The sequence below is a fragment of the Triplophysa rosa genome, unplaced genomic scaffold (genome assembly GCF_024868665.1).
Source record: "Triplophysa rosa unplaced genomic scaffold, Trosa_1v2 scaffold120_ERROPOS529585, whole genome shotgun sequence".
NCBI lineage: Eukaryota > Metazoa > Chordata > Actinopteri > Cypriniformes > Nemacheilidae > Triplophysa > Triplophysa rosa.
Window position 1 is genome coordinate 30,684 of NW_026634105.1, and position 22,812 is coordinate 53,495.

General features: G+C 38.5%; 2 protein-coding genes across 7 annotated transcripts in view; one reads left to right on the forward strand and one right to left on the reverse strand.

The window, feature by feature from the left end:
• Positions 1–15,764, forward strand: part of clpxb (caseinolytic mitochondrial matrix peptidase chaperone subunit Xb) — a 40,440-nt gene extending 24,676 nt beyond the window's left edge. For 4 of the 6 annotated variants that reach the window (XM_057326665.1, XM_057326662.1, XM_057326667.1 and 1 more), the window contains 13 exons: positions 3,131–3,285; positions 3,525–3,645; positions 4,138–4,292; positions 4,406–4,565; positions 5,773–5,814; positions 10,062–10,238; positions 10,472–10,636; positions 10,751–10,839; positions 10,919–11,083; positions 11,166–11,468; positions 12,197–12,289; positions 12,373–12,479; positions 15,608–15,764. In XM_057326665.1, coding sequence (XP_057182648.1) covers positions 3,259–3,285; positions 3,525–3,645; positions 4,138–4,292; positions 4,406–4,565; positions 5,773–5,814; positions 10,062–10,238; positions 10,472–10,636; positions 10,751–10,839; positions 10,919–11,083; positions 11,166–11,468; positions 12,197–12,289; positions 12,373–12,479; positions 15,608–15,749 — 1,746 coding nt within the window. In that variant the 5' untranslated portion in view covers positions 3,131–3,258 and the 3' untranslated portion in view covers positions 15,750–15,764. Of the gene's footprint in view, positions 1–2,089; positions 2,364–3,130; positions 3,286–3,524; positions 3,646–4,137; positions 4,293–4,405; positions 4,566–5,772; positions 5,815–10,061; positions 10,239–10,471; positions 10,637–10,750; positions 10,840–10,918; positions 11,084–11,165; positions 11,469–12,196; positions 12,290–12,372; positions 12,480–13,416; positions 14,090–15,607 lie in introns of those variants that run through there. The other 2 variants (XM_057326663.1, XM_057326664.1) reach the window with 2 other exon arrangements.
• A 1,321-nt stretch (positions 15,765–17,085) lies between these two features.
• spi1a (Spi-1 proto-oncogene a) lies at positions 17,086–20,978 on the reverse strand. The gene is made up of 5 exons (XM_057326668.1): positions 20,664–20,978; positions 20,275–20,365; positions 19,896–20,068; positions 17,509–17,659; positions 17,086–17,417 (listed from the first exon to the last, which is right to left on the reverse strand). The coding sequence occupies exons 1-5, from the start codon at positions 20,700–20,702 to the stop codon at positions 17,101–17,103; spliced, it is 771 nt and encodes a 256-aa protein (XP_057182651.1). The 5' UTR covers positions 20,703–20,978; the 3' UTR covers positions 17,086–17,100.
• Between the last annotated feature and the right edge of the window lie 1,834 nt (positions 20,979–22,812).

Consider the following 22,812-nt stretch of genomic DNA (forward strand, 5'->3'; position numbering starts at 1 on the left):
TACGCTTCCCCCCAGTGAGCCTCATTGCACAAGTCCTGTGCAAGGCCAGGGAAGAGGAGCATCAAGTGGTACTAGTTACGCCCCTTTGGCCTAACCAGGACTTGGTTCTCGGAGCTGAGGCTCTGACAACAACTCCCCCCTGGCCGCTCCCCCTGGCGAACAGCTTCCCCAGGGAAGGGGCACGTTACGGAATCCCAGGCAAAACCTGGTCTCCATGTCTGGACGGGACGAGGAGATCCTGAGTGACCCACCCCCAGTCCGGTTGGGACGTCACTCAGGCTAAGGGCTTCAGCCACTGGGCGGCTATACGCCCATAGGTGGCGCCTCTTCTCGTGCTGGTGCTCTTCTCAGTGAGAAGACCCGCGGAGTTGCTCGGTCGGGTACAAGCTGTCCCGTCCTCAAGAGAGACGGGGGAGTAACCTCTCCCCCTCCACACTGGGAATGTATGTAGCCGCTACGGCCGCTCATCATGACCCAAGTGCTGGGTAGCCTCTGGGACAGCACGACCTGGTCATTAGGTTCCTAAGGGGCGCGAGCGGGTGACCACCTTACCCGCGCTCCGTACCCTCTTGCGACCAAGGTGGCGGGCCTCAAGAGGCCCCGCCCCCTTCGAGCCTCTCGGGGTTGCCGCTCTTTCTCAGTCTTGATAAAGACGGCTTTCCGCATGGCGCTCACCTCCAAGAGGGTAGGGGATCTACTAGCACCCTCTGTGTCCACAGATTGCCTAGAACTCGGGGCCGGGATTCTCACGTTTTCTTGAGACCCCGCCCCGGCTACGTGCCCAAGGTTCCCACCACTCTCCCGAGAGACCAGGTGGTGAACCTGCAGGCACTCCCCACCGGGGAGGAAGACCCAACCTATCCGTGTTGTGTCCAGTACACGCACGGCGCCTCTACTTGGACTCCACGCAGAGCCCAGAAGCTCTGAGCAGCTCTTTGTCTGTTTCGGAGGTCAGCAGGAGGGCTGTCTCCAAACAGAGGCTGGCGCACTGGATCGTGGATGCCCTCGTTAGGGCATACCGATCTCAATTCGCCCCTGCCCGTTGGGCTGGCTCAGGGCGCCTCTCTGGCAGACATCTGCAGAGCTGCAGGTTGGGCTATGCCTAACAACTCCGTGAGGTTCTAATACCTACGCGCGGAACCGGTGTCAGCCCGCATCCTGGCAAGGTGTGGGACCAGCAGCCAGTAGGGCGTACGCCTGCGGAAGCCCTTCCCCCTCCGGGGGGCGCAGTGGCGATCCCGCCTCACTTCTTTCCCCTCGGGTAAAGAACAGGCATTCCATCCATCACTAAGCACCCTTCCAGGGGACAGGCTGGGCAGAGCAGCCCTGCCCCCTTAGGCTGCAGAATAGTTGAGTTATCTCCCACATAGCTCTAACCGGACCTAGTGCTCCAGACGTGGTAACCCCCCCTCTGTGGGCTGTTCCGTCTGATGTATCCTCATGAATGGTTCCCACCTTGGCAACCCATGACCTCCCCAGGTGGACTCCCACCTTGCGGTTAACTCCTGCAGTCCGCACATTCCTCCCATGAGTTCTCCCCTGATGGTGAGACCATGTGGTGTCTCCACTATTCCTCCCTACGGTAGGTAGTGGCCTCTGCAGCGTTTTTCCCCCACGGGGGAATAATGCTTACCCAGTGGCCCGTACGGTGCCGGGCGGCTTCTCGCCATTTAGAGAACTAGGCCTCCGCCTGTGACTGCCGGTGATAGGGGCTTCCCAACTTTGTGTAAAGCTCTGGGTCCCCCTACCTCTCCACTGGAGGGTCAGAATTTCGCGTTAGCGTCTTCATCTGACTCGCCCAGGCCAGTCAACGTCGCTCCGCAGAGATTGTGACGCGGCTCAGTGCTGTGGCGTTTTCCATAGGAACCCCATTCTGTCGGTTCGACACAACGTCGAGAGACCGACAGAAAGGGAACGTCTTGGTTACGGATGTAACCTCGGTTCCCTGATGGAGGGAACGAGACGTTGTGTCCCTCATGCCACAACACTGGCCGCCACCCCAGCGGTCAGGGGAGGATGCTTTAGCTCCTCAGACCAACAGGTGAATGAATGAGCACGCCGGCTTCCCTCTTATACCCGGACATCCGGGGAGGAGCCCGGCATGCAAATTTCATTCGCCAATTTTCATTGGCCTTTTCTAAATACTCAGAAGATGATAGGTTCTCAAGACAAACCCCATTCTGTCGGTTCGACACAACGTCTCGTTCCCTCCATCAGGGAACCGAGGTTACATTCCGTAACCAAGACGTTTGCTGATAACCCCATTTTTCGGTTCCAAAAACAGAGATAACTTGCAGGGTATGTAAGTAACCATAGCAACTTTCTCTCTGAAGATAACCTGCTCCGGAGCAGTATGTTCCAGGGTTAGTTCATTTTAAGGAAATGTTACGAAGCTTTAGGGGTTGTCTGTGCATGTGTGTGCTTTTGATAAGTGTCAAATGGGTGTGAAAGCACAGATTACGTATTATATATTATAATTTTACATTATTATTACAACTACATTTGCAATCTCACCCATTGCAATTCAGCATTCACAACTAATTTTAATATTAACTTTATTATTTAACCTTTTAAAATGAAATAATCTTTAAATAAAATAATTTAAGATATTACTTTATGTGTTTATGTTAAATACAGTATATACTTTGAATTAGGTTTATTAAAACATCTCCAAATATCACTGGAGATATATCAATATATAATGTAATCAAATACATTCTGTATACACAACACAATTTTGGTAAAATACCATGGTAGACATGTTAAAATAACAGTTACAAACATCTCAACAAATCTACACTTTACGTGAAAAAGATAGCCATGATGAGTATATATTTTAAATATTATACTATACAAATAGTGCATATATTTTAAATATTTATATACTTAATTAAATAATTAATTTATAGCGTTTATAGTTTTATAAACACATAACTTTAATAAATTTTATGATTTTTATCCCGCACTTTATACACTGATGTAGATTTAAGTCTTCGGTGAAACTTAAGGTAAACTTAACCCTAACCAGCACATTTGTTCATATATACAGTACACTATTTTAAATGTATTATAATTAAATGCAGCCCAACTCATGTAATTGCTTGTTATTTATGCGTTGTGTTTGTTTTAGGTCTGTCATGTTCCAGGGTTCAGCTCTTCACTCATACTAAACCAGTATGCCATGAAGTTTATCTACCTCAAGTTTTACTCGTGAGATCATTTTCACAAACAGTAGTGTGTTTGGCTACTAAAGACAGCATGCCCCGAGATGGTGATGGTGGAAGGGTACGTTTTGTTTAAAAAAGTAAAAAATGTACATAACCACAATTACAATTCACAGTTTTGTGGAATCTATGTAAACATCTGTTGAAACTGTTTATTAAGGGTGGGACCAGAGAAAAACAAACTACAAAGTTTGTTGGTTTCATTTTTAAAAGATGAATGTATATATGAAGGTTAGAATTTTATAAATGGTAATGTCAACGTTTGAATGGTTATTGGAGGTGTGTTTTTGCACTGGGCAGAAAAGCGTCACTGATGCCGGGGGAAAGAGTACGTCAGTAGCGGGAGGTTCAGGTAAAGGCGGCAGTCAGCTGCGATGTCCCAAATGTGGAGATCTCTGTACACACGTGGAGACTTTTGTATGTGAGTGTCATTCACTTACTTTTATCATAGGCCAATATCTGATGTTAATTTGATTGGTTGACAAACATAGAACAGCTGAATGAAAAGCAATGGGGTGTTGCTGAAATGCATTGTGCATAATTACATTTTTAATCGCTTCATTTTCACATACACACATACAGTGTTACGTTAAGTTATATTTTTGAGCTTTTTGCCTTTATTTTGAATAAAACAGGAAGCGATAGGGGAGGAGATAGGACGATAGGACCGGAAAAGGGCCACGAGTTGAGCAGAGTTTAATAAAATCTTATTTTGTTTTCCGATAATCCCAAAGCCTAGGGAAAAATCCGATTGGCCTACAAAAATACGTCATCACTCCAGCACTCTGTAATCTGTGTCTGTATTTGGCCCGGCCAGTGTTTTAGCTTATTAAAATAGTTCATTTGTTACACTATGTTGTAATAGCTGTTCTGAATGTTTTTCTCATTGACTGAATGATTTTAACCCATGCAGCCTCCACACGGTTCGTAAAGTGTGAAAAGTGTCATCACTTCTTTGTGGTTCTGTCTGAGTCGGACTCTGAGAAGGGTTTGAACAAGGACACAGAAACCACCTCAGAACGTGCTAAAATCGCTTTCGCTCAGAAACCCCCTCCACCTCCTAAAAAGGTATAATCCATCACAACAGATGTCACTTAATCTTTGTTTTGTTGGATTATTATATTTCAGAAACATGATCTACTCCATAAACAATGTGTGTCCTGTTGTCTCAATGTCTTTAGATTTATACATACCTCGACAAATATGTCATTGGCCAGTCATATGCCAAGAAAGTATTGGCAGTCGCTGTCTATAATCATTACAAGCGGATCTACAACAACTTCCCAGCAGTGAGCAGACAGCAAGCAGAAGCAGAGAAACCGAGTCCTCTCACTCCCAGAGGTAAATCTAATCTGTTTTGAGTTTAGAAACATACTTTAGAAACATACAAACAGAAATATAGATTGAACTACTTAATGGAGTATTCAAATTCCTATGAAAGTAAAAGAAAATCCTATGAATCTTGTTCCTTTTTATGTAATGTATTTAAGCACAATTATTATAGCCTTGTGTATATATGAAAGAGATTGGTTCAAACTTTTTCCAAAAATAATTTTGTATTTTGAGTTATTATGGCTTAAATCAAAACAAACCAACAAAGCAGTTTGATTGATATTAATTGGAATGCACAATAAAAAAACATGATTTTTGAAAATTCATACATATCATATATATAAAGGTTTGTTTCCAAAATGAGATCAATCAAATCATCGTTTTTTATTATGTTAGCATGTTTTTATTGTGTTAGTTAGCTGTATTTTATTCATGTTGTTTATTTATGTTATTATGGCTTAAATCAAAACAAACCAACTGCAGTTTGATTGATATTAATTGGAATGCACAATAAAAAAATACTTTATTATTATTCTCATGGTTTATTATCTCATTTTGGAAAGAAACTCTGCATATATACTGTATGTAAATCTTAGGCCTATACAAAATATTATATGGAATGTATTTTAATTGACACGCCACAATTACAAATGTGTATTTAATCTAAAGCAGTGGTTCTGAACAGGGGGGCCGTGGCCCAGCCGACTTCCAACTAAGAAACAGGAAATGTCTTATTTTTTTGTCCATTTTTATATGGATAAACACTTTTCCAGTTAATATCAAGCTCTGACATACTATTTTATTGGGTAAAAATGTTGAGTTTTTGTGAGTGGGAGGGGGGCCGAATATCGTTTCATACAGTGGGGGGCCTTGGAGTTAAAAAGGTTGAGAACCTTTAAAAAAAACAAACATGTAGTGCTTTAATGCTTCTGAAAAACATTCAGTTTAACTCAAACAGATTCAGTCTATTCAAACCGTACCTCTCAGATTATCCTCAGAAAGGCAGTCAAAAACACACAAGCCCACTCTCTTGTGGTCTTTAGGGCTGTGTAGTTGGCATTTGTCCGACAGCATATCTATAGCATTTCATGGGCCTATAGGTGGTTCCAGTAAATGTTGTGAACTTTCCCCTTCTCTTACTTTACACGTACAGTAGTGTTACATATCTCATTCTGTGCTGAATGACTGTCAGTTAACTGTCCTTCTCTCTCTTTAGAGCTAGAGATCAGAAGACGAGAAGATGAATACAGGTTTACAAGTGAGTCATGGTTTTTGCACCTCATTTTAAAATAGCCTAGCAAAATGCACAGTTACACTAGTTTTGCAATAAACCATTTCAACATTAATTGTTTAGTAATTTATTATGAATTATTATTTATTTATGTTTAATTACTTATTTAGGTTTATATTTTTATAGTCTTAGAAATGGTGCATTTTTTATGATTTTATAAATGTATGTCACATAATATAAATGTAATGATTTATTATTCCCTGATGTAGAATACTTTTAACTTATTTTATTATTTATTTTCTGGCATATTTCTTAAATAGTTAACACAGCCAGAGTGGTTTAGTTAAAATAATCCAAACAATGTCCACCACTTTTTTAAGATAACTATAAATACTGTAATAAATAGTGACATCATAATTTGAGTTAAATGAGAGCATTCTAGGACATTAATTTTTTTTATCCACTATGGTCCACATAATTAAAACTAGTTTATAAAATACTATTTTTGTAGTTGTCATTTCAGATATTGGTTATATTATTTTTTTGTGTGTTTTTGTAATTGCATCATACTGTATGTTATTATAACACACACATGGGTTAATACAGTGGTTCCCCACCCTGGAATGTTGGTTAGTGTGTTAATTAATCTCTGTAATTAACACACTAACCAGCTGGTGATTTGAATCAGGTGGTCTACATAGGGAGACATCTAAAGTTGTGTCCCAAATTACATAATATACACTGCAGTGAAACTGCGAACATTGAGTGCGCTTCATATTTTAGGTTAAAAAGTGCATCATCCGGGTACTTAAAGTGTACTTCTTTTTTAAGAATTTTCAATGCGAACACGCTTCTCACACTATTTATAATGCATTATTGCGTAGAATAGTGCAAAAGTGTGCGATTTTTCATTTTAAGAACCTCTTTGTGTAGGGTGCATCGCTTTGCGGCCCCCCAAATAAAGACTTGTTATGATAATCTTAAACTTAGAATTTTAAAGGGATAGTCATCCTGTACTTACCCTCATGAAACTTAATATCTGTATAAATTACTTTGTTCTGATGAACACAGAGAAAGATATTTGGAAGAATGTTAGTAATTTTTAGTTTTCCGGGACATCATTGACTACAATAGGAGGGAAAATTAAATGGTAGTCATTTGTTTTCCAAAATTCTTCAAAATCTCATTTTGTGTTCAACAGAATAAAAAATACTATATTTTTTCCTACTATAGACTGGAACTGAAAATTGCTAACATTCTTCTGAATAGTTTTCTCTGTGTTCATCGCAACAAAGAATGGTTTACAATTCAATTCAATTTATTTATATAGGGCTTTTCACAATGTGCATTGTTCCAAAGCAGCTTTACAGGAGCAAATAAGAAAGGTAAACCACAGCACAGTGCATGGTGTTTATAGACCAAGCAAGATCATTCTAATAAATAATATCTAATAAATAAATAAATAAATGCAGTCTCCCGGTGAGCAAGCCAACACTGCCCTGCTGTGGCAAGGAACCCAAACTCCAATGATGAATAAATACAGGTTTGAAACAACCTGAGGGTGATTAAATGATTTTAGGTAAACTATCCCTTTAATTGAACCAAACATGTTAAGTTATACAACGCTGGAACCTGAATTCTTTTGGTTGGTGGTCTTACTTTTCTGATGTTTCTTTGGATAGAATTTATGATAAATTTAATAAAATGTCACAAAATCTTTGCACCTTTGGATCCATCTCGGGGCCCCCCAGGAGGCCACTGCCCCCAGTTTGAGAACCACTGGTTTAATAGATAATGCAGGCAATTTAATGTAATGTGATGTCATTAAACATTACTTTGATATAAATATAATTTATTGAAGAATGGTGGACAATCCTGCTTAGCACGAAAACGTCATGGTTACGGATGTAACCTCAGTTCCCTGATGGAGGGAACGAGACGTTGTGTCGAGCCGACAGATGGGGTTCGCTCTTGAGAACCTATCAACTTCTGACTAGTTTAGAAAAGGCCAATGAAATTGGCGAATGAAATTTGCATGCCGGACTCCGCCCCCGGATATCCGGGTATAAAAGGGAGACGGCGTGCTGCATTCATTCACCTTTTGGTCTGAGGAGCCTGAGCATCCCTCGACCGCCGCCAGCGTTGTGGCAAGAAGGACACAACGTCTCGTTCCCTCCATCAGGAAACTGAAGTTACATCCGTAACCAAGACGTTCCCTTTCTGTCGGTCTCACGACGTTGTGTCGAGCCGACAGATGGGGTTCCTATGGAAAACGCCACAGCGCTGTGCCGTGTCACAATCTCTAGCGGAGCGACACTGACTGGCCTGGGCGAGTCAGACGTGAGCGCTAGTGCGAAATTGTAACTGTCCAGTGGAGAGGTAGGGGGTCCCAGAGCTTTTTAGGAAAAGGTGGGAAGCCCCTGCTATGGAAGGCAAATTCTGCCAAATTTAAATAAATAAATTAAACGATGAAAACGAAAATGAAATATAAGAGAAGAGAAAATAAAATAAAATAAAAATCAAAGTTTACATTTTAATTTGAATTGTGTCAGTATTGTTGCGTGAACATTAATAAAACCTTTGTAAAAAATGTTTTTACAATTTATTTTTCACATTTGCCTTTTCATTTTCATATTGGCAGTCTTGCCTCGAGATTTTAGTGAAAATGAAATGTCAAATCACCAATTGTATTTTCTTTTTCAATTTGACAGGGACAACGCATTGTCAGTGTAAAAATGAAAATAAAATAATTTCATTTTATTTTTCATTTTGGCACATATTGTGCACGCAGTTGTGTATAATGAAATTGCTAATCTGGTTTTCATTTTCATCGTTTAATTTATTTATTTAAATTTGGCAGGATTTGCCTCCCATACCTGCCACCGGCCGTCACAATGTCAGTGTCAATGTCAATTTTATTTATATAGCACTAATTAAATTCAACCTAGGTTGACCAATGTGCTGCACAATTTTACACATGATTAAAATACATACACAAAACAGATACAAACACAAAAATTAGTTACAAAAAGCCATTTCAAAGAAATATTTTTTCAGCAGAGACTTAAAGGTGGAAAGTGATGGGGCTGTTCTTACAGAAAGGGGCAATGCATTCCAAAGTCTGGGGGCAGCAACAGTAAAGGCACGATCACCCCTAGATCTTAGCCTAGACTTTGGGATACATAATAAACTCTGGTTGGAAGACCGAAGAGGAACCGTGGGCCTATATTCAGTTAAAAGGTCAGATAAATAAGAGGGAGCCAGACCATGTAATGCTTTAAAAGTTAGTAACAAAATTTTTAAATCGATTCTATATCGAACAGGCAACCAGTGTAGAGAGCGTAGAATTGGAGTGATGTGCTTACGTTTTTTTGTACTTGTTAATAGTCTTGCTACTGAGTTTTGAACTAATTGTAGGCGGGATAGGGCTGAGTGGCCAATCCCGTAATACAAGAAGTTGCAGTAGTCCAATCGAGATGTTATAAAAGCATGGATGACCTTCTCGAAATTTTTACTAGATAAAATAGGCTTGGCTTTAGCCAGTAGTCTAAGCTGGAAAAAGCAAGACTTTATCAGCATATTAATCTTGAGATCGGTATGCCGTAGCGACGGCATCCACGATCCAGTGCGCCAGCCTCTGTTTGGAGACAGTCCTCCCCTTCTGCTGACCTCCAAAACAGACAAAGAGCTGCTCAGAGCTTCTGAAGCTCTGCGTGCGGTCCAAGTAGAGGCGCCGTGCGTGTACTGGACACAACACGGATAGGTTGGGTCTTCCTCCCCAGTGGGGAGTGCCTGCAGATTCACCACCTGGTCTCTAGGGGGAGTGGTGGGAACTTTGGGCACGTAGCCGGGCCGGGGTCTCAGGATAATTGAGGATAACTGCAAAAAGGTATATTTTAACGTATCGAATGTGTGTAAATGTGTGCTACCAAAGTTATTGTTATAAATGATCAACATATACTCATGTTTCAAATCTCTGAGCTTAATTTGAGCGAAACAAGTAAAAGTGGCAAACTTCTTAAAAATAAAACGGTGAACAATAAAATGACACAAATCATGTTTAGTTTGACCTGAGGTTGATGAACAGTTTCACTTCTGTCTCTGTTACTGTAGTTTCAAGCCCCATTTTCTGACCAACCGTAAAAAATCTCATTCCACATGTTATGTGATAGTTTCCGGGAGCTTAAATCTGCAGGGGTTCATGTTTGTGCCTGTGAATGAAGACCACATGTTCTGCTGAAATGAAGAGCTGAAGGTTTTGCTTGTTTTCACAGAGCTGCTTCAGATTGCTGGAGTCAGTCCCCACGGAAACGCTCTGGGTGCATCTGTCCAGCAGCAGACCAATAAGCAAGCACCTCAGGAAAAACTGGGCGGAGAAATGCTTGACTCCACCCACACTGGTATTAGACTTGAAAAAAGCAATGTTCTGTTACTGGGACCTACTGGATCGGGTGAGTTTGGGTTTTCTGCACGATTCCAAATGGCAGAAAATATGCAATACAATTATTTCGATATAATACAAAATATAAAAAGCTCGACTTGCTTGCTAATTGAAGCCAAATATGTAGACGCCTATTTTTGACATTTCATGCCAATTTGCTTTTCATATCTTACACTACTGGCTGCTGAATTTAGATTTTTTTTATCTCTGGCATTTTTGGTGATGAATCTTTAACCATTCTAGGTAAAACATTGCTGGCCCAGACTCTGGCTAGATGTTTGGATGTGCCATTCGCCATCTGCGATTGTACCACCCTTACCCAAGCAGGCTATGTGGGCGAGGACATCGAATCCGTTATTGCCAAACTTCTGCAGGATGCCAACTACTCCGTGGAGAAAGCCCAGCAAGGTCAGGCGCACAGTCTTCACAAAGTCTCTTGTGTTCTTTATGTGGGAAACACTTTTTGAGTTCTTTGTCTCAAGTTGAAAGTCTATGATGAGTGTTATAACTGTCCTCTTGCAGGTATTGTGTTCCTGGATGAAGTGGATAAAATCGGCAGCGTGCCCGGAATTCATCAGCTCAGAGATGTCGGCGGGGAAGGTGTTCAGCAGGTATGTTATTATATATCACGTATTCTCCCATTTTGCAAGGACAGTTTTTTATGGCTTGTTTATTTGTTCATCTGGACAGGGTTTGCTTAAACTCCTTGAGGGAACCATCGTGAGCGTTCCAGAGAAAAACAGCAGGAAGTTGAGAGGAGACACGCTGCAGGTGGACACAACCAACATCCTGTTTGTGGCCTCCGGTGCCTTCAACGGACTCGACAGGATCATCAGCCGCAGAAAAAATGAAAAGGTGACATTTACTGTATATAACTCCTGATGCTTTCTTTAGTATGTACCTGATTGTTGATGTATTGTGTTGTGGTCCCATACAGTACCTTGGTTTTGGGACGCCCTCAAACCTGGGCCAAGGTCGCCGGGCAGCAGCGGCCGCCGATCTGGCCAACACCTCGGGGAATGAACTGGAGGCAGCGGCAGAGATGGATGAGAAAGACCAGCTCCTGCGACACGCGGAGGCGCGGGACCTCGTCGATTTCGGGATGATCCCGGAGTTTGTGGGCCGTCTGCCCGTGGTGGTACCACTGCACAGTCTGAACGAGGAGACGCTGGTGCAAATCCTTACCGAGCCGCGGAACGCTGTGCTCCCTCAGTATCAGGCTCTCTTCAGTATGGATAAGGTATGTGTATCTCGCTGTAGTGTCATTGTACAATTCCCTGGCATCATGGCAGCTTATACCATGGTCTGTTTGAATACTCGATTCGGTTTGGCTGGAAGGTGTGCATTAAAACCCTTTAACGCACGGGTAGCTCCAGTCAGTTTGATTACATTTGAAATGAACTGTCATTTTCACCTGATTGATCTAAAATTACACTGTAGACATCAATACAAGCTTTGACTTAGCAAATGACCATTGTATAAGCGGGATAATCCACAGCTAGCCGTGGTTCTTGGCCTCCACATTGTGCATAAAACCCTTTAACGCACGGCTAGCTGTGGATTATCCCTTACTTATACCATGGTCTTTTTGAATACTTGATTCTGATTGGCTGGAAGGTGTGCATTAAAACCATTTAACGCACAGGTAGCTCCAGTAAATTTGATTACTTTTGAAATTTAACTGACAAAATCACTGTAATGTTCACCTGTTTGATCTAAAATTTCACTGTAAACATCAATAAAAGATTTAACTTGGCAAATGACCATGGTATAAGCGGGATAATCCACAGCTAGCCATGTGTTAAAGGATTTTAATGCACTCCGCTTTGCGTCTGGTGGTTCTTGGCCTCCACGTCGTGCATTAAAACCCTTTAACGCACGGCTAGCTGTGGATTATCCCTTACTTGTTTTGCCCGACTCAAAGTGTTTTTTCTACAAGTTGTTAAAAATCTTGCCACTTTGTAACAGTGTGAGCTGAATGTAACCCAGGATGCACTGAGGGCCATCGCCCGTCTGGCTCTGGAGAGGAAAACAGGAGCCAGGGGACTCCGCTCCATCATGGTAAATGACACAAATCAAATGTCTGCTGATCTAAGATCTGTTTTCATGTGATCTCATTCATGTGTCTGTGGTGTGTCTTTCAGGAGAAGCTACTGTTAGAGCCCATGTTTGAAGTGCCTCAGTCCGACATCATCGCTGTGGAACTGAGTAAGGAGGTGGTCCAGGGGAAATGTCAACCGTTCTACATTAGGTAAAAAAAAAGATCTTCTGCCAAATCATTGTTAAATTTAAAAAGATAGTTCACGCAAAAATTACATTTTTGTCATCGTTTACTCACCCTCAAGTTGTTTCAAACCTGTTTATATATCTTTGTTCTGTTGAACACAAAGAAAGATATTTGTAAGAATGAAAGCCATTTTCAGTTTTGGGACATCATCCACTACCATAGTAGAAAAAAAATATTGTATATTTATTTGTTCTGTTGAACACAAAATAAGATATTTTGAAGAATTTAGGAAAACAAACAGTTCTGGGCCGCCTCTGACTACCATTTAATTTACCATTTCAATGATGTCCCAGAACTGAATTGTTAACATTCCTCCAAATATAGTTCTCTGTGTTCATCAGAACATAGTAATTTATACAGGTATGAAATGACATGAGGGTGAGTAAATGATGACAGAATTTTTGGGAGAACTATCTCTTTAATATTAATAATAACTTTGTATAATGAAAAGAGACAGCATAGTCATATTATGAGTCCAACCGTGATCCAGTAGGAAATACAAGTAAACAGTGGCATTTCTTTTTTTTAATTTTATTGTTTGTCATGAAGCCTAACCATTCAACTGTCTTCCCAAAGTTATATTAAGAAACAAAAAACATACAGTAACTATGAGCAATTCCATGCACATTTCAACCTTACTATGAAAAGTTGATATCTCAGATGTATTCTATGCTGTTCTCATAAATGCACACATAAAATAATTTTTTGGGTGATTATTGCTTCTGGTTTTTGCATTATAATTCTACAGTACCTTTTTTGTCACATCCATGACACATGTACAGTATGTTTCCCTAATCTAAAATTAAGTCAAAATGACAGCACATTGTTTGATTATACTGTACCTTCAAAGGTTTCTTTGGCATCCCAACTGAGCGTGTCAATTTTTTTGTATTTGATTCAGAGCTCCTCCTAAAGAAAGAGAAGAGTTTGACTCTGCTCTGGATGAGGAGAACTGGCCCAGACATGCAGACGCGGCCAATAACTGACCTGATGATTCCATTTCAAACAATAGCATCCTTACCGTTCAGAAAGCACAAAACAGCATCACCTTGGGGAAGAGAGATTGAGATGGACCTAAGCAGATCTTAGTTTTTTTATTACTTGCATATTACGTACAGCACAACAAACAAACAACAGTTTGAAACATGAATCATCATTTGCTGTGGTGTAAAAGAGAATATATGAAAACTATTTATAGTGAAGCTCTAGCTATCTAACTGAATCTCTGGGGATCGTTAACAATTACATTTTTCTAAAGATAACTATTCTTAAAAGGAACCCAGGGTATAGAGAGATGTATGGCTTAATACGTTGTAAAAGCCTTACATTACTAGCATTTGTCGTTAGAAACATATAAAATATTTTCATTTCTTTAAAAAAAACCCTAAATGTAATACTCATTTAACCTAAGGAGGCCGCCATGTTCTTTTTCGATGACGTTAAATGGTTGCACGTACAGGCAGCCAAACTGAACACAGACACACTAATCAGTTCTTAAGTAAATATAAGGTGCTGTATGAAAAAAAAAATAATAATAAAGTAAGAAAATAAATACGTTATTTGGTGTATTTTCATACATTTTACAGTTTTTCTCGATTGCTAACACACAATTCATGAAACAACTCACCATTTTCTGACAACTATAAACACATTCTCAGAACAATACACCAACTTGTACAAACCCCACACACAAACAGTCTCAATTTGCAAAGGTTTAACCATGTTCTCATTCAGAAAACACAAACACACAATATAATGAACTGAAGTGTCAATATGTAAACTCAAATAGCACACATTTATGCATCATTAAACATTCAGTTGCAAAACTGATGACACACCAATCAGAATCTCAGGATAATATCAATAGGAGCGCAGGTAATTGTGCATCCTAGAATCATCTACTGGGCTTTATACTACTTACTGTAAACATACAGTATAATTACAGTACACACTTTATATGAGAGACATTTCTCTATTCTGTATCCAGTAAACTGTAGCACGTGTACACCCTTTTTACCTGTTCTGAATTTTTGCAGAAAATACGGAATACTTGTAAAAATTGGGCCAAAGGTGCAGAGGATGCCATATTTTTTACATTGCCTCCTATTGACAAATCGCTTCACTGTATTGTTTCCTTTATCTTCTCTGTAAGTCGCTTTGGATAAAAGCATCTGCTAAATGCCTGAATGTAAATGTTATTTGTGCAGTTGTGTACCGTATTGTGTTGCATGACCAGTTTATATTGTTCTTTGGTTTTTGAACTTCTCTTGTCTTGTAAGATCATCTTCATCTACTTTACAGTAGTGTAATGTTTTATTTTTTAATTTTTCCTAAAGCTCATTCTTGCACTTTGCTCTATGTGCACTCTTTTATGTTGTATATACTAATAAACACTAAGCTGTCAAATTGTTCTTGAATCCCACTAAGAGTTTTAGTAACAGTGTTTTGAATTGATCTCACCAGTGTCTAAGACTATGTTGCAGTGTGTGTGTTTTTGAGGGCTTGTAAGTCATGTCTGCAGGAAAAGTTTGGTTTTTCAGCAAGTTTGAATGGTTTTGAGAAGAGAGCTTCATTTTGACCTGAAAATAAGATGTTTGGGGAATTGTGTGAGATGTTATGGATTTGTGTTTACTGTTTTGAGAATACGAGGCATAATTTCAAGAAATGTGTTTAAGCAATCGAGAAAAACTGTAATATTGTTGGTGAGAAACAATACTACCATATATATTAATAACCAAAATCATTGCGAATTTAATATATACACAATGTTTTAAGCCATTATAAAATGCATTTTATCCAGATTTTGACTTTTTGATGTTGATTTACAATACATCAGTAGCCTATTGTCTTCTCTCTCTCTGTCATTAGCTGACGGGGGCTAATATTCACGTGAGCTCTAATACAGATTAAATAACCAAACCACAAGCATCTTATTATTGTGTTTATCAGTATATTCTAATAATGTATAAAGTATACGATAATGGTGGATGCTGATGTCTTACATAGTCTTAACTGTCTTAGTTTAAAGCTGTGATTTAATGCATGTTTACCTTGAACAGACGCTAACTGAATGCATTCTTGTTTTATGGCAGGCAGGCCGGCTTGTGTCAAGAGGACATACCGCCACCTACCGTCCCTGTGTATTTTATATATCTGATCTTACGTTTGACGTCTCATATTTTACTGTTATATATGGAAAACGTCTCGGTTACGACTGTAACCTCCGTTCCCTGATGGAGGGAACGAGACGTTGTGTTGAGAGACAGACTGGGGTTTGATATTGAGAACCTATCATCTCCGAGAGGAATTTTAAAACGCCAATGGGCTTGGCGAATGGCACACGCACGCATATTAACATATTACATCTTCAGATCAATGAAATGAAACAGTTATGGAGTTCTTTAGGCCAGTACAGTTATATGGGGGATCTTGTTAATGTCCCCTGGATGGCAGCATGGAGGAAATACAGAATTCATAATCTATTTTTAAACCTAGAAATACATGTTTATTATGATGTAAAATAAGGAAAGGTCTCTCTAGGTCACTAATCACATGTTAACAGATTACATTGTCAGATTACATGATTTTACACTCATTATTAGTTTTATGCAAAGTCCATGCATTTCAAAGATGGAAGTTTCTGAGTTCTTCCTTTTTTATTAAATTGTTATGATTACAGTATATCATTTACATTAAAACGGATACTTCGTATACTACAGTGAATACTAATATTAAATTTAGGTTTTTTGTGTTTGTCAGTTTTCTGTGAGAGACATTCAAATTTTTCATGAATTAATTCATGCCCAGTCTCAGTACAGGTATGTTGCTGAAGCACTTGCCATTATATTTTCAATAATGTCCCTTCAGTTATTGGCATTATGTCTTACGTTCTACAATTAAAGCACAAAAATGACCAGCAGAAAGCAATCCTTTCATAATATAATACCAAAAATGTATATTAAGCATTCCAATATGACGTCTGTTTAATCGTATTGGTTGAGCTGCCAACGTGACCTGTGTCATCATATGTGATGTGTATTTTGTGTGTGTGTGTGCTTTTTTTAACAGTTTTAAGAAGCTCTATCAGGGTTCATAATTTTTTTATTGATTTATATACAGAAGGTTAAATTAAAACCCTGAATGTTGCCAATTCTATAACAAGTTCTATGTGCAATGAAAATGTGTATTAAAATTGTTAATGTTTTGGAAAGAATTTTCATTTTTTACATTTTGTTCAAAATATCCTGATACTATCATATCATGAATCTTGTATGGTGTACTGTATTGGATCAAGAGCTTTGTGTATCATTACACCCCATAATGTGCCATTCATCTCAACGTTAAAGATAAGCTTGGGTTGAACCCACAAAAGTGTGTGAAACCCCATAATAGTTCATTTAACTCCCATAAAATCATGCCTTTCCACGCTTACAAAAGCACAGCTGCAGACATTTTTCCAAATATGAAATCCCTGAGTTAAAATTCACACAAAACTAGCGATCTACATGACGGGACTGAAACGTTGAGTGGATTGCTGAAGGAGAATCTGTTTTAAAGAGTAACGTGAGTCATGTCCAGTTCCGTCTCAGTGATGATACTGCCTCCTCTCCATCACCATTCTCCTCATCACGTCGCTGCTGAACTGATACGTCAGTTTCTTCTTCACCTTTTTGACCTCGCCGGTCTTGCCGTAGTTCCTCAGAGCCCGGGCCATCTTCTGATAGGTCATCATCTTGCGGTTGCCCTTCTGTTGGCCCCATCGGCTGGCGAGAGTCTCCTTGTGTTTGGAGGAGAACTGAAAGATGCCTCTCTCTCTGTCCACCCACCAGATGCAGTCCCGCATGTCTCCGTCTTGAAGAAGGTCCAGGAGGAACTGATAGAGGCGCACTTTCCTTTTGGTTCCTGTAGAAGTTGACATTGATTTTAATTGTTAAGCCACAGTTAGAATTCTCTTTGCCTCATTTAAAAAAAAACTTGAGGTGTTTAAACTCACCTATCAGAGCACTCGATGCGCCTGGATGTCTGTCAGTGTCCTCTTCACCTTCTGACACCTCAAAAGGTGGACTGCGACCCCCGGGCTCCTCATCATCAGTGCTGCGGGTGACGGGTGACCGAGGGTACAGCAGTGGAGGAACATATGTGTACTGTGAAGAGAAATATTCAGTACCGCTTCTGTATGAATTGCTTATCAGATCATTTCCCATGGTGACTCTCATGAAAACATCAACCAACATGGATATTGTCTAATTCACAAGCAGCGTTTGTACAACCCCCCCCCCCCCACAAAAGCGTACGACAGCCATGATGCTTGTTTAAATCTTTTCAGCAGGGTCACTAGTCAAAAAAATCAAGCCATATTTTGGGTTGGATACAGTTTCCCACATCTCGATTCATGCTGAAGCAGAAAATGCTCGTTTAGCTTGAATTTCTATTAGCGTTATTATATACTTGGAAACCACAGAATGACTTTACATTGAAAGAGGAACTGTGAAAACACGGTGTCGACAAAAAGAGACACAAAATGGTGCGGCCCTGGATTTACAAATCAAGTGCACATCACATTTTGTTCGTAAATCATTGCTGAATTTCCTTTCCATCAGCAAAATACTACCGCGTAAACACTCTACTGTATTAGTAACTACAGACACTGTAAAACATTGTATTTTCATATTCATGTTACTACTGAGTTAAAACTGAGTATTTAAAATCCATTTTTATACTTGGTTCAACCAAAAATGACATTTCTGCCATTACTTACTCAGCCTCGATTATTTCAAAAACACACGGCTGTATTATTAAAGGGATAGTTCACCCAAAAATGAAAATTCTGTTTCATTTACTCACCCTGATGTTGTTCCAAACCTGTATACATTTCTTTGTTGAACAGAAAGGAAGATATTTGGAAAAAATGACAATCACCAAACAGATCTCATCCCCCATTGACTGCGATAGTAGGGAAAATAAATACTATGGGAGTCAATGGGGGATGAGATATGTTTGGTGACTGACATTCTTCCAAATATCTTTCTCTGTGTTCATCAGAACAAATAAATGCATACAGGAAATGATGACAGAATTTTCATTGTTGGGTGAACTATCCCTTTAATACGGTAGAATATGAAGATGTTTAGTGAAATACTCTAGCTGCTTTCTTGCAAGAATATGGAGATTGGAGCTGTTGAATTGCAAAAATGACAAAAAGTACTAAACGTTCAGTTAAAAGTTACTTGTGCGCTACATTTCAAGTCTGTTGAAGCCATATGATAGTTTTGTTTATTCACATATAGTCACATGGTGACTAATAAAAATGAGAACATTTGGTTCGATGGCAACATGGACATTCTGCGCATCTTTCCAAGCAAAAAGACAAGACTTGAGGGTGAGTAAATGATGACAGAATTTCTATTTTTAAGTTTTCCTGTATTCTTTAAAAAGCATATAGGTTTCTTACATAATAAATGCTTTAATTCCCAGTACTGCAACTACTGTGTCATTGAGCATCTCACAATGAGGAGACACACGCATAACATTTTTAATTTGATATTAAAGAGTCTTCAGTCAGGGTTTAACTGTGTTTGACAAGATCATTGTTCTGAGAAGTATTATTATCAGCACTGTACAAATGCGTACGTGCGTGTTGTGTGTAATTGTATAGTAACATTGGCAACAGTATTCAGTCAGGAAAAGACGATGTTGAGCAATCGGTCTGTCTGTGCCTCTACTCACATCCTGCACATCTCTTTATGTGTGTGTGTGTGTGTGTGTGTGTGTGTGTGTGTGTGTGTGTGCGTGCGTGTGTGTGTGTGTGTGTTTCAGAATATGTTTGGTCAGTTAAGTAAGAGTTTTCTAAAGAAACGAGTGAAATGTTATTCTAAATATTCTCAGTCGAGGGAACAGAACAGAAAATGCCTACACATCTGATATCTCTCTCCCTGTTATTTTTTATTGAATACTCACACTTTTATTTAAAGACAGAGCACATACTGCAAAATAAATCGTATTGAATCTTTTGATTTTAGACTTTTTTTAACAACAAAATATTTAACAATAAACATAAAACCTGTGTATTACATAAATACACTGCATGAGATTTTGCACAAGAAACCCTTTAGAATTTTGATTAAGTGTATTTTTTCACTCGTCTAATATCTTAGAAAGTAATGCATATATAAACGTATCTTGTTTTATTGATTTCTCCATATTTAAAGAAACATATACAAAAATGATGGTTAAAATGTAAGTTTTTGCTTTATGCTGGCAAAAAGAATCAATGACAGGTCATGTGAAGTATATTGGGGTTTTACATATAACAATGTTATTAAAGTTTGCTGTCATTATAAAATTAACCAACCGTAAAATAAGCCATCTAGATAAACCCACCTGTGGTGGTACTACTGGCAGAAGTGGTCCCATCCCTGGATCTACAGACGGGTGGTAAGACTCAACATCTACATAGCGATATGGGGTGGAGTGCAGCTCGATTAACTGGTTTTCCTGAGAAGGTTCAAACTCACTGTGATGGACATGAACACCTGGATATTCATATCCACCTGCTGGATAAAGAAACCAGTGAATGTCTGGTTGGTGAAAACTTTTTTTGGGGGGTTTCGGCAGTAAATACTTTTAAATGATTTTTTAAAGTAAATCGCAGATTAAATGATCAGTTGGAGATATTTCAGAGAATCAATGCGAATCATCACACTAAATGACAACAAGAATCAAATGAGTGTTGAGATTGAGGAAGTTTTTTAAAGTTTACCTGTATGAGCGTCAGGCTCAGTACTGAGATACGAGTAGAAGTCATACATCGGCCGACCATCGGGATCATACGGGATTATTTCTTCTGATAACTGAAAAAAATCAACTTTGAATTGTTTTCTTCATTTGTACAGTATATAACATTTTAACCTTCTAAAACTTTACATTTTTTGAAACTCCACTGAAGGTCAAAAAATCTAAATTTGCTTATTTATTAATTTAGAAAATTTTATTTTTACCAACTAATTGGCTTCGATATATACTTAAATATAGAAAAATACAACAAAAGTATCCATTCCAATTTCAACAAAATATTCGACAAAATGAAACAAATAAAAAATCCAGACGTGATTAAAATGTTTAAAATTGAAGACAATCTCAATTACTTACAGGTGAAATAACACAACTTTCCATTCTGTAATGCAACATGAAGCCTTTATCATACAGTACAGTTTCTTCTGTGGCGTCTATCTCACAGTTTCACACTTATTTACAGAATATTGCATAATTTGGAAATTACTTCACAAGGTCTCTATCCTGTGGTAGCTCTGTTAAACTGACATATGCCTCAAATCGTGTTTTAAAGCTCTGCTGCTTTCAGCTTCACTGTCCTGATGCGAGAAAGATTGAATTGCTGATGGTATCTGATGATCTTTCCTCTATCGCCCTCGCCCGATTAACAGGACTTCACTGAACGATCCAGCTTCTGATTGGTCAACAGTGCTTATGAGTCGTGATTTTTCATTTGCAACATGGTCGAGGGACGTCTGCTGGGCCAATGGTGATATAGTTGATGGGTTGGCTTAATGCTTATCTCCAACATGTCACAGATTATTGTTTGTTATGTTTCAACAATTCATAAATAGTTGCTATAAGAATGGAAAACCATGTTGACCAACGTTTGGCCAATAGTTTTTATTTTAAAGAGGTCGATCGTAATTTGACAGACCAGTTGGTACATAACCGCAAACTTTTCGTGATTTTTTATTGTGAATTGTCATTCAGTTGTTTCAGTTTTCATAGGGCCTATATGATATCATGTGAAAACACATTTATTCTACCATTGTTTGTGTGGTAAAAAGATGAGTATATGCAGTGCTGTGTGTTTGAATCAGTTGATCAGGTGAAGATTTTTACATGTGCTATTTTCCGAACATGATAAACTTCAGCGTGCCGCCCAAAGTGAAGTTCTGAGAGAGTCTTGTTCCCTTTTTGATCAAAGAATCGCACTGTTATCGCAGGTTTTGAGGAAGCAATTACTGTTGCAGCTCAGACAAAGGCATTATTCTGTGTTTGTCCTGGATTTTCATATGCTGAATTTAAAGGACAGTACTTTAAAGTATCTGGCATTATTTTGGAGCAAACATTCCTATTAAACAAGATGAGCAGCATTAAAAAAATCACAAGGTTATGTCATCAGCATGGAATAAACCCTTGCCTTTAATTTACTGTGTGCTTATAATATTAATTTTTTAGTCTGCACATATTTGCATTGAATTCCTGACATGGTGCTACTGTGGATGAAGGCCTTTCAAAAGTTTATTAAGGTCAACGCTAGACTATAAATATATAAATGCTGCAATACGGTAGAAAACAGAACCTGTACTCAAGAAGGCTAAATCAAAGTCACTGGCGAAGTCCCTTTTTGTTTTGATGGACCAGTGGACTTACCCGTCTGGACATCTCATATAAGTATCCTGCAGTCCAGATCCGTAAATACTGAATTACTGACATCCTTCTCTTACAAAAATGTGGCATGCACTATACAAACTGGGGACTGAATCAGTCATCAATTTTATTAGACAGATATTTCATATTTAATAACAGATATTTTATTAGCCTTAATTTAAACAACTTATTCAACTTTTTGTTTTAAATTTGTGTTGTGCACATGATCACTGAGTGTGACTGATTCATCTGATGTAAATCATAAAATAATAATACAAATATAATAGCTGAGATTCATAGTCACAGGTAAGGTTATTGTAGTTTACTAAAACTCGAACTGTTAAAACATTTTTGTTTATTAAAATCAAAGAAATGACTGGCCTAAATATTATTTTTAAAATGTAAAATATAAACAAACACAAACACATCTTATATAGCAACATAAAATGTAAACAAAATAATAAAATGACAAAAGCACAAAACAAAATTGCTAAATTTAACAATACAAATAACTATAAAAAAGTTACCTGAATAACAATAACTGAAATACGTTTAAGTTTGGCACTAAAATTATCAACTGAAAATAAATAAAAACTAAACCAAAACTTACTTTTATATTTAACTTTTATATTTACTTTTAATAATTATATAACTCATCTTATATAGCAACATATAATATAAACAAATAAATAATGAAATGACAAAAGCACAAAACAAAAATGAAAGGTTATTCAAAATACGAATAAAAGTAAATAAAACTAAAAAAGTTTCAATAAAACTGAAAATAAAACAAAAACAACTCAAGCATTATATCAATTATTGATAAACAATACAGCCTTGGACACACTTTACAAACAGAAAACACTTGACA

Excerpts from the sequence above, each read along its gene's own strand:
- spi1a (XM_057326668.1), bottom strand. The coding sequence starts at position 20,702 with ATGTTGCATTACAGAATGGAAAGTTGTGTTATTTCACCT. Across the intron at positions 20,366-20,663 it reads AAAGTTGTGTTATTTCACCT|TTATCAGAAGAAATAATCCC; the intron begins GTAAGTAATTGA and ends GATTTTTTTCAG. Across the intron at positions 20,069-20,274 it reads TGAGCCTGACGCTCATACAG|CAGGTGGATATGAATATCCA; the intron begins GTAAACTTTAAA and ends TTCTTTATCCAG.